Source organism: Triplophysa dalaica, chromosome 24 (assembly GCF_015846415.1).
Source record: "Triplophysa dalaica isolate WHDGS20190420 chromosome 24, ASM1584641v1, whole genome shotgun sequence".
NCBI lineage: Eukaryota > Metazoa > Chordata > Actinopteri > Cypriniformes > Nemacheilidae > Triplophysa > Triplophysa dalaica.
In genome coordinates, this window is record NC_079565.1 from 8,029,009 (window position 1) to 8,047,042 (window position 18,034).

Genomic DNA, 18,034 nt, shown 5'->3' on the forward strand with positions numbered 1-18,034 from the left:
AGGTTGAATGAAGAGATGCCATCCCACAAGACAACAAAACTCACCATCAAGTAAACTCTACGGGAATGTTTCCCTAAAACAGCAACTTGTTTGTTTCTTTATGAACTCCAGATCAAACTATTCACTCATGTGACTGATGTGACACGGCTTTGCTTATTGGTCAGGTTATTAGGCTCATTTTTCCCAGCGCATAAATCAGAGCGTTCCAGCGCCGACCCTGTGAGAAAACCGACAAGCCCTGCCTGCGAGGCATCTATTATTGAGGAGATATCTACAGGTAAATAATTTATCAGCAGGTGTTAAGTGATGCTACTTGTGCCGGTGTGAGGGTGGGACAGGAGGTGCATTAAGTGCAATGTGAGACTGCTCGATGCACTTTGGTTTAAAGATAGACTGAGAGAAAAAGCTTGTAGGGATGATTTGATTCCAAAATCAAGAGGAAGTTATATTTCGCAATGCTTTTTAAAAAACGTGCCATGCTTCAGTCTTAAATAGCCAAGGCATGCACTGTATGTACATCCCACATGTTTGTATTTGTTTGGTTTACAATTATTAAATATTATACATGATCATTTGGCTAATGCAAACAGTACCGTGTGTCGTGTAGATACAGCTGTGGCGGTACTGTCACTGATCCGATGGAGCTGGGCTGAGCCCCCGGCATGCCTGGATCCACAGCGGCAGCTGCGCCAGCCTGATTTACCACTGAACCCGACTGCATGGCCTCCAGGCTGGGGTGACTCATAGGGACACTGCTTTGAGTCACTGGTGGGTTGCTGTGTGGCGCTCCAGGGCCTGACTCCACCAGCAGGGGGCTGGGCTGTGTAGTGGCAGGGCTGGGATGAGGAGCAGGTGGGCTGGGTTGAGTAATGGAGGGGCTCTGATGGGCTGCAGGGCTGGACTGGGTCTGAGGGCTGTGCTTCTGGGCCACCATAGGGCTCTGCTTCTCTGACGCGGGGCCGGAATGAGCACCATTTACATCTAGGACACAGACAGTATTTCATAAGAACATGTTTTGATCCGTCTTAAAGGGACAGTATCATGATTTTTGATATGTCAGTATTAAAATGTGAGATGTAATGACGATGTTTTGTTTTTATATGTTTTTTTTGCATCTCCATATTTCGTGATTTTTTTGCCATAAATCATTATTATTGGTCAAGCTTTATATTTGTCTGTGGGTTTGGCAAAATTCGAACCAATAAAACTCACCTTCTTCGGGGATGATGTGCAAGGTGACGGAGAGTCCAGCGTCTTTGATCAGCTTGACAATGTCAGCATGAGGCATGTTGATAATAGACTGACAGTTGACGGCCATGATACGGTCACCGACCTTCAGTTTCCCACAGCGATCGGCCGGACTGCCCTCAATGATGCGACCAATCTTATGTGGCACAGCTGGAAAATGTAGGAATTGGTCATTTGTTAATTATTAGTAAATGCATTAGTTAACATTAGCTAACAATGAATGATTTAGTTTTGTAGTATTTATAAATCCCTGTTGATGTTACTTCATGTCAATACAGTTATTCATGTTAATTCATGGTGCATTAACTAATGTTAACAAACACAACCTTTGATTTAATGTATTAGTAAATGCTAAAATTATTATGAACTAACATTAATAAATTCTAGTGTTATGTTAGTGTTAGTGCAATGTTAGTATTTTTCATTGTTCGTTTATTTTAGCTAATGCATTAACCAATTGTTAACAGTTAGCACCTTATTGTGAAATGTTACCAAGTGCCAACTAAATAAAGAGAAAATAATTCAAAATCATTATTCATACAGAAAATTATATTCTTAATTTTAAGCATTATTTTCTGGACAATTGGGAACATTTCCCTGGTTTATATTTAATACATAATATAATATAAAATTAAACAATTATTTTAAAATAATGTATGTACATAAATTACTATATGTAATGTATCATGATGAAACACCATGTCGGCACTGGACGCCGCGTAGACAAATTGTTAAATTATAATGGATTCTAATGCGTTTTATTGTCTTTTGTCGCATCCCGGCCCCCCTGGGCGGGTGTTAAGATATTACTTAAATTACGTATTTCAATAAAAAACATTATATTGCAATAATTATGAATATGAATAAATATTGATACCATTACAATAGATGGAAAATAAAAAACAAAACGATAAATAAGATATAATGTGAATCTGAAAGGAAAACATTCTTCCGTCTTCTGCTTTTGTAGAGAAATGTAATCTGGCTGTGTTTTGACATCCATCATCTATTATCACGCATACTTCCTTTGAAAGGAATTGACTATCAAAGCTTTGTTGTAGATCTTATATGAACCTTGATGTGTCAAAACACTGGCATCCGTGACACATTCAGAGCCTGATTCTATACTTATAATACGTCTGCATATAAAAAAGGCTTTCTAGGTTATCAAAATGTTTACAAAAGCATCAGGTCTGTTATGTCGTACTTATCGTGGTTGTGGTCTCTGGTCGATTTAGCGAGCTGATGATGACAAATCCAAAGCCTTCGCTTTCCTTGCGATGGATAACTACATCAGTGGTGGGTGGCAGGTTGACCGGGCACACGGCGTGACCCCGGGGGGAACTGCTTTGATTGCCCAACGCACCGTTCTCCTCGCACGGCTGACCTGCAGGTGGCAGCATATACAATGTTAGTCACCACTGACAGAACCATAGCAATGTGACATGACATGACATAGCAATGTGACTCAAGTTATAACCAAACACAACTGTATAGAATTTATGTATAGTCTAAAATAAAATATAAAGTGAAATTGATTTTTATGACAATGAATAGGGACCAACTTTTCAGATTTTTTTGTTTTGAGTGTACTGTCCCTTTAAGAATGCCTGCTTACATTAAAAGCAATCCAAATGTTTCATCTCTCAAGAATGATGTTCTACTTTTAAAACTGGATTTAGGTATAAAACTTCTCCGGGACAATCTGGTTGTGTTGTCACTCGAAGGTTTTAATGTAGTAAGCATCGCCACCTACTCACCCTGCTGCATCAGAACTCTCCTCCTCACGGTCATGGTGACCTGTCCGTTCCGTGCAGCCGCGTGCATGAGGTCGATGACGTAACGGTGCGGTCTCCCCGCCACGAGCATCCTGTCGACGGAGACCAGCTCGTCTCCCGGTCGTAACCTGCCGTCCCGCTCCGCAGGGCTGTTCTCTATGATCGCTCCTATTACAATCTGTGAGGGGAAATTAGTCGTCAAGTTAATGTGAACAGACGTTCAGTCTCAATTATACTTCGCATTAATTTGACACGTTTCATTTCTTAGAAATGTCATACAATTAAGCGATTTAACATCTAACATTCCAAAAGATATTTGGAAGAATGCTTGTAACCAGGCAGATTTTTGCCCCCCATCATAGTAGCTAAAACTTACTTTATCGTTTTTTTGTTCTGTTGGACACAAAAGACATATTGAAGAATGTAGGACTATGGTAGTCAACATCTGTCTGATTATGAGCATTCTTCCCAATATTTTTGATTAGATTTATTTAGATTTGGAACAACACAAAGGTGAGTAAATGATGACAGATTTCTCATTTTTGAGTGAAGTATCCCTTTAAATCAAAAGCAAGAATCATCACCAACAAATTGAAATATATCTACATGCTGTTACGATATCCACATACATTGCATCATTTGGATCTAATGGAGCTATATCAGACACACAATAACATCTAGACGCTCCCTTGAATACCTGTATAAGATGTAATAAGGCTCACTGCTAGTTATTAAAACCTTTGTTCATCATTTAATAAAGAGGCAATTATGTCTCAAAGCCATTGTAATTACTTTCATCAGTGTAATTGTCTTCTTTGAATGTGAAATTTGTCTGGTTTTAGGTGCATTTACATTAAAAAGGCTATTTTATTAGAAAAAGTCTATATTGGATGTACACTACTGTTGAAAAGTTTCACTCGACACACTCCACTGATATGGGTTTCAGAAATACGAAATGTTTTATTCCGCAAGTGTATGATTCAATGTTTGCAATTACGTTTGTAAAGAAAAATATAATTGTGTCAACATAATAAAGACTTTTATTAGAAAATTACGTCATTTAAAATAAAATCGAAATGGATGTCTTGGGCCATATAATGAAGAAAAAGAAGCCAATAAGAGCTCCTATTAGAGCTGGCTGATAAAATGCCAATTGTACAATTTTGCAATTTCTAGGCGAAGAGATGCTAGAATATAAAATAGCTCATGTCTTTTGGACACTTTACACACAAATTTCCTATAGTTACAAGTTAGTTTTTCTATAATTTTGACGTTTTTACTATTATTCTTATTTGAACGGTAGTGTATGTACATCTTAAAACATGAATATAAAACATTTTACTGGTTAGATACTTGAAAACCCACTGATACATAAACGGTTACTAATATTAATAATTTATGGGAAGAAAAATGTAATCACAAAAAATATGGAGATACAAGGTTTCAGAAGGACAGCAGCGATATGGATATTAATGTTGGATTAAAATCTGTTAAATCATAATGAAATGCAAATATGAATATCGTAACACTTAATATATTTGTACATTAATATCACTGTGATACTTTACAAAGAAGCATAGTATTACCATGTTTGAAAAACAATGGTACATTCAGAAAACAAACCGAATAGCACTTGTCCAAACAAACATGGTATTACCATAGTACATATCCAAAAAATATGTCTTTTGTAAAGTGCAGTAACTGAAACAGGAAACAGAAATGTTCAGTTTTCTGTTTCCGTTTACTGCTCGTGGAGCTGTACAGATATGAACCAACAGGTCCATCACTAGTATCTGTTTATCCTGCCCCATACGAGCCTTGTCACGGGCCTCCGGACTCACTGCTTGCACCGCCTCATCTCCACCCAGAATCCTGAAGCCAAAACCGGTCTTCTCTCGCAGCAGGTGCACCTCCACTTCCTGATACTCCACACCTGAGACACAAGAACATCTGTTGAGATCATACACTGTGGATTCACGTCTGTTTGAATACAGGGGGCTTGTTGGAGGATGAACGCAGGCTATGTCCAGGGACCAGAATAACATTTGATCCCATAGCAACACCCTAGCAACCAGCCAAAAAACCATTTACAAGACCAGTACGAGATTAGAGAATTTATAAATAAACTCTTTACCGATTTGTTCTCGGATCGCAACGCAGTGGAACTAATAAAAAAGAAGAGCTGTAACCTCTAGGTCCTTCATTTGTGCAGCATAATTGGATCAAACTGTCATCTCCAGCTTTGTGTTTTATGTTACATAATGCAAAAGCTTGCCTGTAGAGTCCATTAATGTCCGAAGTGGAGCTGGCTCTGTCAAGAGAAACGAGCGTCAATAAATGTAAGTATTCAATTATCGTTTGTTTAATCGTCTGGTATCATTTTGCATTTCTTGATATAGAGTTCAATTATAAGTGAATCTCATGAAACCAATCATGAACATCAATAGAAGACGGAAATTAGAAATATTTTGCTTATCAACACTCGCAAATGTAAGATGTAATCAAACTTAGTTTCTGAAGTATTTCAGTAACAGGCCTAATTTATCCATCTGTATGTAACATGAATGTCTTTTGTCAGTTACCTGCCTATTCATTATGAACTTCACTTGCATAATTTTTTTGATGATGACAACAGACGTATTATACTTGTGCTACAAAGTCTGCATTAGTTTACTGCATTCTGTATGCCACTACAGGGCAATGCTGGCAAATGTAACCTTCCAGCTGACTTGTGAAATCACTTTTGTGTGTTGTATTAATAAAAACGCAGCAAGAAAAATAAACTTTGTATAGGAAAAAATATGTATCGGGAATCGTTTTATCATCGAATCACATCGTGACGTGCCTTGAGATTCCCACATCTACCGTGCATGTTTGTATCTCCTCTGTGCCCCGCCTCTCTGAAACGCCCAGATTTTTAACAAAGCTCATCGTTCTGAAAAGCGAGGTGTGCTATGATTCGCCGGTCAACCAGAGAGTAGTGATTGGTCAAATACTGCAAGCGTGTGACGGAAATGTTACGCCTCTTACCATATTTGGAACATCAGGTTCCTACGTAATTGTACTGACAGGTACACCCACCTGACTTGCTTATACATTTGGGTGGTCTTAGTCAAATCATACCTGGAACTGACGTAGATTTGTGGGGGTTACACGAGGCATTTCAGGCATGTCTGAGTGAGCATGCGCGTTTAGATAGAATGCATCTTTTGTTCAGATTACATTTTTGCAATTTTACGTGTCGAACACATCCATGGGCAACTTATAACACACCAAAGACACGTAAAAACACATATTCGAGCCTTATGACCCCTGTAAGTAAAAGTACATCAACGCTATAAAAAGCACACACAACAACTTCTACTTACGCCTGCTTTCGTAAATGGCACGTGATTTCTCGTAGAGGTCATAGGGGTCGGGTTTGCCCAGGTGGAAGCCCTCTGTGTCTGGAACAGAGGAGCGATGGAGCGTCTGGCCTGGATGTGGTGCACCGTGGGGGTGAAGCGTGGTTGACAAGCTGGTCTGAGGGCTTCCTTGAGGGTCCCACTGAAAAACAAACAAATACACGGTGAACAGTCTTAATAACCAAGTCATTTAAGATGTCTTGGATGGCATATCCTCACGATTTCTTAAGAACATAGTCAATATATTTTACGTCATATTTAACGTGATGCATAAATATAAATTGCATAAATTGTTGGTTTACTTAAAACCAAGGACCAATCGTCACCAATTCCTGCTCTGAGGGGACAAAAAACTAAATGCTTAACATTTCTTACGCAGACCCTTTCACATTCTGTGTAGGATAAAGATGATCATCCTTGACGTTGTTCCTGTGAGACGACAGTTTAGCAGTTGAGTCGTTCTCTGACGGTTCAGGGAGAGAGATGAATTAAGCCTTAATAGAGGGACCAAAGTGTGAACCTAAGTATCTGCGCTTTAGTTATGAGCCCCGACGGCTAATGGATCCTGTTTCCTGTGATCTGCTCATTTCACCTCCGGTGCCCTTCTTAACCTGCTGACTCCACCACAAGCCCTGAATCCAGCCGACCCCTGGAGAGCATCCTAAAACAATTGTATCTTATAATGGAATGAACGTAAACGCAAAAGAAATGACATATGCTCGGTTCAAGAAATACTAAAAAAAGTGATAATAAAATGTTATAATGTAGAGTAATGATCTAGTTATAAAAGTTTTGATTTCAGTTTTACTGTAGTTTTATTCATATTTTGAATTAACCATTTTTTTTTACATTGTTACTTTTCATGTTATTTTTAGTTTAATTTTGAGCAACTTTCTTAGGTGCTTTAGTCTTTTATTATTCTGGTATGTTGATTTTATTTAATTTCAGTTTATCTTATTTTTCATTTACATTTAGTTAATAATTGAAGCGCCTTACTTAACTCATTAAACTCATTAGCCAACTACTCTAATTTTCATTTATTTTGGTAGTTTTTTTAATACTTAGTTCATAATTTTAGCAAAGAACAATAAATGTCACTCAATAGTAAAGCATTTGTGAGATGAAGATAACCTGCGATGCAAGGTTCTTAAAAAAAAAAAAAAAAATGTCACCCGAAACTTGAATTCTGTCATCATTTACTTGTCGTCTCTGGTCCCCATCCACTGTCAATATAGAAATTTGATATGCGTTGGTGTTTCACAAATATGACCCTGGATGACAAAACCAGTCTTAAGGGTCAATTTTTCAAAATGGAGAATTTTACATAATGTGAAAGCTGAAAAAATAAGCTTTCTATTGATATATGGTTTGTTAGGATAGGACACTATCTTGCGGACAACTGTTTACAAAGCTGGAATCTGATGGTGCAAAAAAGCAAAATATTGAGAAATTCCCTTTGAAGTTTTTAATCTGAGGCACTCTAGCAGGCCATCTACTCACAAAAAAAAAGTTTTTATACATTTACGGTAGGAAATTTATCAAATATCTTCATGGAACATGATCTGTTCTTATTATCCTAATGTTTTTTTGGCATAAAAGAAAAATCTGTAATTCTTACCCATACCCTGTATTTTTGGCGATTACTAAAAATGTTCCCGTGCTACTTAAGACTGGTTTTGTTGTCCAGGGTCACAAAATAAAAAAAAAAAACTCTCATATTCTCACAAACATGGATGATGTAAGTAAACGATAAATAGAGAGATTTTCTTTCTCCAGTTTTTGGGAGCATTTGATCTTTATGGCCACCAGTCACCATCCACTCTTAACGTTTGCTCAAAAGCAAACTCAATATTCGAAAGAAAGGCTCTGTATATCACAATAAAAACAGACATACTTGAGGATGACATGAGAGCAGGTATAGAATTTTGGGGTACACTGTCCCTTTAAGACATACATCTGCGAATTCCATTTAAAAAAACAAGCAGTTCTGTTTTTAAACCAGCAGAGCAACAGCAAATAAATAAATAAATAAACACACGACAGCATGATTGAGTCTGTGGGTCTTGGGGACAGAGGCACAGGAATATAAATTGAGTATCACCTGCATAATCTTTGCTCTGAATAATTTCTCTTCCTGATAAACACATTCCCCCACGCTCCGCAAACACGCATGCTAAAAATGCCTCTCTTTGCTGTCAGTTAAGGCTCTCTGTTTCCTAACACGGAAGCACAAGAGGCATACTGATGAAGCGGGCCACCCATGGCGATGGCGTTAATGCATCTGTCACCCGGGACATTTCCATGTCGGGTTTCATCAGAGTGTTACCTAGAGCATCACTTAACACGTGCTGAGACTAAGAACTTCTGCCCGCCGCGCACACTGCGATTTCTCCTGAACGCCGATCCCAGATTGATGCTGTTCCTTTTAGCCGCTGGGGGATTCTCGGCATCAGAAGCTGGTCTGAGATCAGTGCAAAAAGGGCGACGGTTACCCTGAGGTGTGCAGGTGGTCAAATCCTCTTACGTGTGACATGATTTAATAAATCCTCGATGGATTCTGACGCAGAATCACAGCTTTTAAAATGCCATCAATGTACCAACTGAGTCATATTAAAAAGCAAGTATTGAACAAAATCCTGACTGGAATATTAATGATGTTTTGTCACTTGATGACGATAGCAACACAATTTTTGAGTTAGAAATAGCTAAATAAAGAGCATAGAAAGATACACATGTTACATAAGTGTGCACTTATGTATATTACGAAAATATAAAGTTAAGGCAGCCCAATGTCATTCCAACTCAAAGATAGGAAAACAATTCTGCAAACTTAATTCAATTCAATTTGAAATGAAATCCTTTATTATAGGGCTTTTCAACAATGAATTGTGATCTTTTTTGCGTTTATATAATATATCTCTGTGTATATTTATTTAGTATTTATAAACACATAAACGTACACATACATGTATATATTTAGAGAATATTTGCATGTAAATATTTATATATAATTAAAATTATATATAAAAATGTATCGATTTTCATATTTTTCTGAAATATACACATCTGTATATACAGTAAAAATAAAATGAATGCGATTAATCGCCATCGATCACAATCCATTGTTTACCTGCCCTAATTTATTATTTATTTCATAATTAAAGATTAATTTAATAAGCTAAAGAAAATACCAATTTACCTGTTTTGTGGGATCCCAGGACGTAAAGAGACCTATGGGAAAACGGGAGAGAGAAACATGAATATAAGTTGATGCACCTTTATTTTTCACTAGTGGGTAAAACTGAATTTAAGTTTTAAATTTAAGAATTTAATAAAAAATTTAATATATTATATAAAAGGCAGCACATTATATAATGAAATAAATATAGTAAACACAGTGCTGGTCCTTTTTCTCTGCAATGCTTTAATGTGAGCTATGTTTGCTCCATTAACTTAAGGTAAATACATCATTAGCTTGAAGCCCAGCTTTCCTAAAGAATGCACTCAAAATGTGCGTCCAAATAGCACTTACTACTATAAAGACGACAGTGAAACCTGCCTCCAACAATGGTTATTAATTTTCCCAAGAAAACGTGGATGATGCTTGCCTAAGCAAAATTCGCCACTGCGAGGCTTTACGGTGATGCTTGTTTGCCGGAATAATCAAGGTAGGCAATCAGTTCCATCTTTCTAAATGGTTTCTAGGGTGTCCTGTGTGGTTGCTAAGTAAGAGCTTGTTCTTATATTTCAAGGTTATTTTGGTCCCTATATACTTGGATTTCTCCTTTAATATACACTCACCTAAAGGATTATTAGGAGCACCTGTTCAATTTCTCATTAATGCAATTATGGTGGTGGTGTAATGGTGTGGGGGATGTTTTCTTGGCACACTTTAGGCCCTTTACATTTACATTTAGTCATTTGGCAGACGCTTTTATCCAAAGCGACTTACAGTGCACTTATTACAGGGACAATCCCCCTGGAGCAACATGGAGTAAAGTGTCTTGCTCAAGGATACACTGGTGGTGGCTGCTGGGATCGAACCAGCAACCTTTTGATTTACCAGTTCATTGGTTTGACCCACTAGACCACCATCTCCTTTAGTGCCAATTGGGCATCGTTTAAATGCCACGGCATACCTGAGCATTGTTTCTGACCATGTCCATCCCTTTATGACCACCATGTACCCATCCTCTGATGGCTACTTCCAGCAGGATAATGCACCATGTCACAAAGCTCCAATCATTTCAAATTGGTTTCTTGAACATGACAATGAGTTCACTGTACTAAAATGGCCCCCACAGTCACCAGATCTCAACCCAATAGAGCATCTTTGGGATGTGGTGGAACGGGAGCTTCGTGCATCCCACAAATCTCCATCATCTGCAAGATGCTATCCTATCAATATGGGCCAACATTTCTAAAGAATGCTTTCAGCACCTTGTTGAATCAATGCCACGTAGAATTAAGGCAGTTCTGAAGGCGAAAGGAGGTCAAAGACAGTATAAGTATGGTGTTCTAATAAACCTTTAGGTGAGTGTAAATCTATGGAAATTCTTTCCAGGTTTTATCACGAGATAAAAAACTGTAAATCGACAAGCCAGGTGATGTTTTCAAAACATCTCTTATGTCTGGAACAGAAAAGAAGCTGAAGTTACGAGGACACTTTTTGAAGAAATCTACAACAATAAATACATATATGTCTAGGTCTTTCAACTGCAATGCAAAAATCTACCACAGAGATTCAGTTTTTCAGCCTAGAAGATGAATTTTAATATCATCTCTCCTACCTGTGAAAAAGCAAAGCTTACTATTTGTGATTCATCCTCAATGTGAGGAAATTCACACATTCTGACAATGATGCTGTATGCCTTTTCATTTTATTATGGACTATAATGTATCCGCTTGTAATTTTGTGTGCATGCAAATGTGCATGACCATGTGTGGTTTACATGAGTCGTATGTGTGTGTTTTGAACAGAACTCAGGGGCAAGACATTTATATGCCTACTTTAACTAACAGGATTACATCAGACGCTATATGACCAGGACAGGACTTGGCAGTGTGGGGCTGAACATAAAGCCCCTGGCAAACATGTGCCGCTCCATAGGACCTCATCCTCCCCCAGCGCTTCTATAAATGCCATATGGGAAACATAGAATGAAGAACCTTGCAGTAGTTTAGATGTAATCCTGCAATAATTTCGCAGAAAATAGATCAGAAAAAAAATGATGTCCATATTTATTCTTTAGTTTTGTGTCCTTACAAAGTAAGGCAATTGGGGCCAAGTGTTGTTTGGTTAACAACATTCTTCCAAATATCTTCTTTTGTGTTTGGAATGGCACGAGGGTGAATAAACAGAAATAGAATACTTTCATTTTGGGTCTCTTTAATGCGTTTATAAATTTATAAATTCAAGTCGAATGCCATGTTATGTCAATGCATCATCCTGGGTTGAAACCCAGGGCTGTTAGTTCATGTCATGACGGAGGCGGGTGTTTCTCTCAGGTGGAGTCTGAAAGGTGAGTCAGAGAGAATCACCAGAGACTCGGGGTGACTGTCAGCTCTGAGTTACTCTGAGACCCATATGAAATACAGTAAAGAGGATGTGAGGGAGCTGTCAGCGCTGCTGAAATGCCCCGGCTCTGATACTTCCAACAATCGGAGGAGTCAGAGGAGTACAGTTATCGCTGCGCACTTGTCTGTCCACTCGTACCTGAGATGTCAATAATCCTGACAAGAGACCGGCAGAGAGGAAGAAGGATGAGGAGTTTGTGTACAGTGTGCTGTAAATGAACAATTCTGGTTACGGTTCGCCTATTCAACATTTGGAAATATTTCTGTTGTATTTTCCGCTATGTGTCTGTGGGCGAAAGATGAGATTATTTCAGGAGGAAGAGATCAGAAAATCGAAATAGTAGTATTATATATTTCATACAATTCTTGCACAGGGTGCATTAACATATTTTTATACAACCCAATAATATTAAATAATATTACATAATAAGTACAAATACTAACAAAAAGCAAATATTTGTACTTTGAGGCTGCATTGTTTGGATAAAAACACTGACTGAAAAAAATATATTTAATTTCGATCATAATAGTCATTTCTCCTATTGAGCATTTCAAGACTTAAAGGAAAAGTTCACCAAAACTGAAAATTCTTCATTTAATCGTGTTGTTGCGAAGTTTCTTATGACAAAAAAATGACAATGTTAGTCAGAAGTGCCCATGAACTGTTTGCTTTCCTACATTCTTCAAATATCTTCTTTTGTGTTCAACAGAACAATGTAGGAAAGCGAACAGTTCATGGGCACTTCTGACTAACATTGTCATTTTTCCTACTATGGTAGTCAATGGTGGCCACGAAATGTTTGGTTACAAGCATTCTTCCAAATATCTTTCTCTGTGTTCATCAGAAAAGACAAATGTATTCAGATTTAATTTTGGTGATTAAATGATAACAGAATTTTTATTTTTGGGTGAACTGTCCCTTTAAGACCTTTTTTAACTACTATCCTTTTTTTATAATTTTGAGTTTATTTAAAAACAGAAGCCCATCGGACATTACATCATATCCTGTATTTCGCGTTTGTCGCAGTGCCCGAAATATTACTCTCCACGTAATGTGACTGCGTCCTTGTTCCGAAGTAAAATTATGCTTGTCTTGACATTTATTTGGCCATTCATCCTGCTGCTTAAAATAGCTCAACGAATGTAAATGAATGTAAATTATGATAATATAAACCTTTCACGTCACCAAGAATAAATTACGGCTCCTCAATCAGCATTTCTTTCAGAATCTTCCCTCAGCGTTCCCTGCTATGCTCTCCCATTGGCCCGTTCTTTCGTAATCCCGCCCCCGGCACCACTCTGCATTCTGATTGGTCACATTTGCTCCTTGTTTATATTCACCAGCTCAGCGCTGTGCTTTAATTAGACAGCTGGGGAGAAAGCGCTGTGAACATGTCCGTCGTGGCTGGATCTCTGGCAGAACGCCGGGTCGGGAACTGAATGGTCTCACACTCCTGTGAATCATCCTGGACAGTCTATCGCTTTGTAACGAGAGTGTTTTCTGTGAGGTCCTTTAAGGTCGCAGTCCGCGAAATGGCCATAAATGAAAGGAAGTGAGAACAGACGTAATTGGCCGTAATGACTTTGAGTGCTTATAATGACTTGTGACTGTCTTAAGAACACACACCAGGATAACTGTACACACAGAGTGACTGTAGTATGTTTTTGTTTAATTGCCTCATTCAATTTCATTCGGAGAACATTGTAATTAAGAAAGGCGATAAAGTATAAAGCGCCGCATTGACGTCTTAATGAAAGTAAGCGCTCTGATAAGTGTGCTCGAATGGAATTAGCAGATTAGTTTGGCTCCGGAATGAACATGCTAATAGCTAAACAGCTCTTGCCAAAGGATGACACAGGACAAAAACTTGCAAAGGATTTGCTCATCTGACCCACACACCCCACCAAAAAAAACATCAATAGTTCGAAAGTATTCAAACCAGACAAACTAGTGTTGTGAGGGTCATTTCGGGGGGGGGGGGGGGGTGTACCCTTTGGTAAGTATTTGTCTACTATCAAAGCTAAGCTCGAGTCAGAGAACCAAATACAAAATCTTTGCACGTGAAATTAACAAAAACAAAACAAACTTTAAAAGGAACATTTCAGTCCTTATTTACTCAACTCAAACTTTACTCCGATGCCCAAACTGTGGAATATATTCCTCTTAAAAATGAATTATTAAACACTATCTGTTCTGACTGGAGTAACAATATTGTCATTGAAAATCTTCCCATCTGCAGTAGATCTCAAACCTCATTTGCTTCTGAACACATGCAAGATTAAAGATCGGCAAATCTACGAATAACAAAATTTCAGTTCCTCGCACAAAGCCATCACAAGTTTAGGACGACATCAGGGTGTGTAAATGACATCATTTCAATTTAAACATCAGGTCAATAAGACAAATTTCAATGGAGAAAAAAAGCATCTGACCATCTTCCGTTTTAAAATCGGAGAGGTGTATGACTGCCCACCTGCTGTCGCTGCTCTCTGAATGACAAGCGTAGCCTCTGTTCCCACAGGACAGTCCTTGAGCAGCTGTACCACCTGCGTGTGGTTGAGTCCCTGAAGACCCTTCTGATTAATCTCCACCATCAGGTCTCCTTCACATAACCCCGGACAGCCCTGAGGTTCCAGAACCTGATCACAACATATTAAAACATTTATGACATATATTACGCTTGATAAACAACCTGCATGCAAACACAATATCTGTATTAGTATGTTTTATAATACTATTACTTTATTATATTATTATCTTTTTCCAGGGCTGTCAAACGAGTCGGATCCAGAATAAAAGTCTGTGTTTACAAAATATATGTCTGTGTACTGTGGAGATTAATTTTGTATTTATAAAAACATACATATACATGCATAGACTTTTAGGAAATATTTACATGTATTTCTTTATATTTACCACTAATTTTAATTATCTTTAATATTTTACCAAATGTATCCATGTATGTGTATGTTTTTATAAATACAATTTGCACAGTACACAGACATATATTACATAAACACCTAACTTTGATTCTGAATGCAATTAATCGCGGTTGAGTTTTTGACAGCCCTACTTTAATATACATAAAAATGATAAAGCTTGTATATAAAAGTCACTATGAAATCAAAATTTACTTTTGTAGTTTTTTAATAAATAATCATTCATAATCGAATAATCTTTAATAAAAAATGTAAACCCCCTCGAAATGACTTTTCCTCCTGTCACGAGTTATGGTGTGAGGGCGGGGTTATCAGCGACCTGTTTCAGCCCCTCTCCATCAGCAACATATAACCGAAAAGATTCAAATCGCCTCCATTTTGTTTCTGACTGCCAATTTCCAACAATACATTGAATTACTGACGGACAAAATCAAGTTCCGCCCACATTTTTTTTTTCATTTCAGAAGCATCTTCTGTCGAATAAACATCACGATAGAGAAAAAGGACAATCACAATTTCCGCTTTATGAAGTCTGTCATATGCAGTAACTGGCTAAATACTGCAATACACAACACAATAAAGATACTTTTAAAATATTACAATCATTTAGTTATTGCAAACTATTGAATAAGGTATACTGCGTTACGCATATTATAACAATTTTTATATATTTTGCAGCCCTTGAAGTGATCATTATTACATTATTTGTGAATAAATTACTATAATATATTATTATGCGTATTACTCATATTATATAATGAAAAAACATATTTTGTATATGAAACAATAACCCCAATCCTCATGTTTCCGGTCTTTCCACAAACCTGTCTGATCTGCAAGAAGTAAATGGCAGTTTTCAAGGAAAACATTCTTAGACATCGTTACTTATACGCAGAACACGCAGAGCAGCATGCAAGGTATAGAGGGGGTAAATCTCTTACACTCTTAACATCTGTCCATGTATCAAAACTTTATAAAGTAAACTTCAATGCTGTAAAACACTTTAATTCTTCTAAAAACTCCCCCGCCCCCAGATTTAAGACCACTGTAATAAAACTCAAACGTCACCTGTTTAACTCGCTGCCCTGTGGGACTGTCCGCTATGGTGAACCCAAAACCTTCTGCGCCTTTGGTTATAGTGAGACTTAGGAGTTCAGGGGCCACTTGGGCCCCAGCCGTCGCTCCTGAAGACGAAGCCATGGAGACGCTGTCGTCGGGCGGGGGTCCGGGCGTGTTCAGGGACGGAGGCTGCGAGCCGTCCAGGTGGGTGTCTCCGGGATGGGGAAGCGGGCCGAGCCCATCGCCGTGCTCCGGTACCAAGCGTCCAGTCAAAGACATGTACTCCATGTAATTTTCGTAGTTGTTCCGCCCGTTGAGAAGCAACGGATGATCCACTAGACCCAAGGGGGGCATGGAGGAGCTAGCGGAGGGGTCCCCAGGGTCGTAGGGGAGGGGGTAACCGCGGCACAGCACCAGAGTGACGCTTTGACCGATGGGAACGGATTGGAAGAGTTTGACCACGTCAGCGTGAGTGGTGCCCAGTACACAAATGTCATTGATGTAGACGATGACATCACCTGCGGGTGAAACGATGAGAGAATGAGAACATCATACTCCTTTTTTGGAGTAAAAGTGTACAAATAAAATATGTTATAAAATACAGTATTGATATCATCTCCGTTGGTCTTCTTGGGAGCACAAAGTATGTCATTCCAATGGCAGATGTTGCTACAGATACCTACCAAGTCAAGTGTAGATAATGAGAATAAAGGAAATGGCAAAACCATCACGAAAGGACCCTGGTCGCCTCATCAAACGCAGATATAAAACACACACGATCGCACTAAACCCCAAATTGCGAAACTAGCTCCAGGCATATGCAAATAAAGCCCGTGCCAGCATCATTATCTGCTAGGGCCTTGGGAAGTGATGTCACTTTCAAAGCTCAAGGATGCCTCGTGTCCTCGCTCCTCTTCTAAAGCTAAATGTACAAGAAACAATGGAGCCATCCAGAAACATGAACATACATCAAGTACAAAAATTCTCCATTCTAGGTTCTTTTGCAAGGAAATAGAGCAAATAAGCCCGAGGCACTCGCCTGTGATGACTCACTCAAACAGAGTTCTTCATCAGAGGGAAATCACGCTGCGACAGCCGTGACCTTCCGCTAGCTCTCTGCAAGCTAGGGACTGTTGTGTAGCGGGGGCTACAGAGATAACAATGCTTCCCGGCCCATGAGCTCCTGGTTTTCTCCTGAGACGCGAGGTCAATGCTGAGCGCTGTTTGTTGTGCTGAGTGTCAGCATATTAAAAGGGGCAGTAACCGGATTCTGATATGGGAATTTCAGTGGACACTAACAGTTCACTCCATGGGAGAATACGTGATTACATTTTTGCAGGCTTTATTTGAATACTTTAGCATGGATGGTGTGGCATGGTAATAGATTTTCACTGGAATGTGACACTAAATTATTACACATATCTAATCCGCTATTATCTCAATTTAGGAAAGAAGTGACATTGCATAGAGAAAAAACATCTAACCTGACCATAAACTGATTTTTCAATCTTTCATCTAAAATGACATTTCTTTAATCATTAATTCGCCCTCATGTCATTCCAACCCTGTATGACTTTTTTCTTCTGCAGAACACATAAGAAGATATTTTGAGGAAAATTGATAGCCAAACAACATTGGCCCCCATTGACTTCCATTGTATGCACACAAAACCACAATTGTGACCCTGGATGACAAAACCAGTCTTAAGGACAGGATAGGACACTATCTGTCGGAACAACAACTGTTTACAAAGCTAGAATCTAAGGGTGCAAAAAAAAGCAAATATTGAGAAAATCACCTTTGAAGTTGTTTATCTGAGGCACTGTAGCAGGCCATTCACTAACAAAAAGAAAGTCTTTATACATTAACGGTAGGAAATTTATTCAATATCTTCATAGAACATGATCTTTACTTAATATCCTAAAGAAGTTTGGCAAAAAGAAACTTGTTGTCCAGGGTCACAATTCTCAAAATATATTTGTTGTGTTTAACCAAAGAGAGAGTCATATACAGGCATCGATCAACATG

General features: G+C 38.4%; 1 protein-coding gene across 9 annotated transcripts in view; it reads right to left on the reverse strand.

Moving 5' to 3' along the window:
- magi2b (membrane associated guanylate kinase, WW and PDZ domain containing 2b) overlaps window positions 1-18,034 on the reverse strand; it is a 65,181-nt gene that overhangs the window by 6,251 nt on the left and 40,896 nt on the right. For 7 of the 9 annotated variants that reach the window (XM_056739840.1, XM_056739843.1, XM_056739842.1 and 4 more), the window contains 9 exons: window positions 16,016-16,524; window positions 14,482-14,647; window positions 9,630-9,661; window positions 6,395-6,572; window positions 4,844-4,959; window positions 3,009-3,204; window positions 2,456-2,635; window positions 1,213-1,398; window positions 594-981 (listed from right to left, as the gene is read on the reverse strand). In XM_056739840.1, the coding sequence (XP_056595818.1) occupies window positions 594-981; window positions 1,213-1,398; window positions 2,456-2,635; window positions 3,009-3,204; window positions 4,844-4,959; window positions 6,395-6,572; window positions 9,630-9,661; window positions 14,482-14,647; window positions 16,016-16,524 (1,951 nt within the window). The remainder of the gene's footprint in view (window positions 1-593; window positions 982-1,212; window positions 1,399-2,455; window positions 2,636-3,008; window positions 3,205-4,843; window positions 4,960-6,394; window positions 6,573-9,629; window positions 9,662-14,481; window positions 14,648-16,015; window positions 16,525-18,034) is intronic. The other 2 variants (XM_056739849.1, XM_056739841.1) reach the window with 1 other exon arrangement.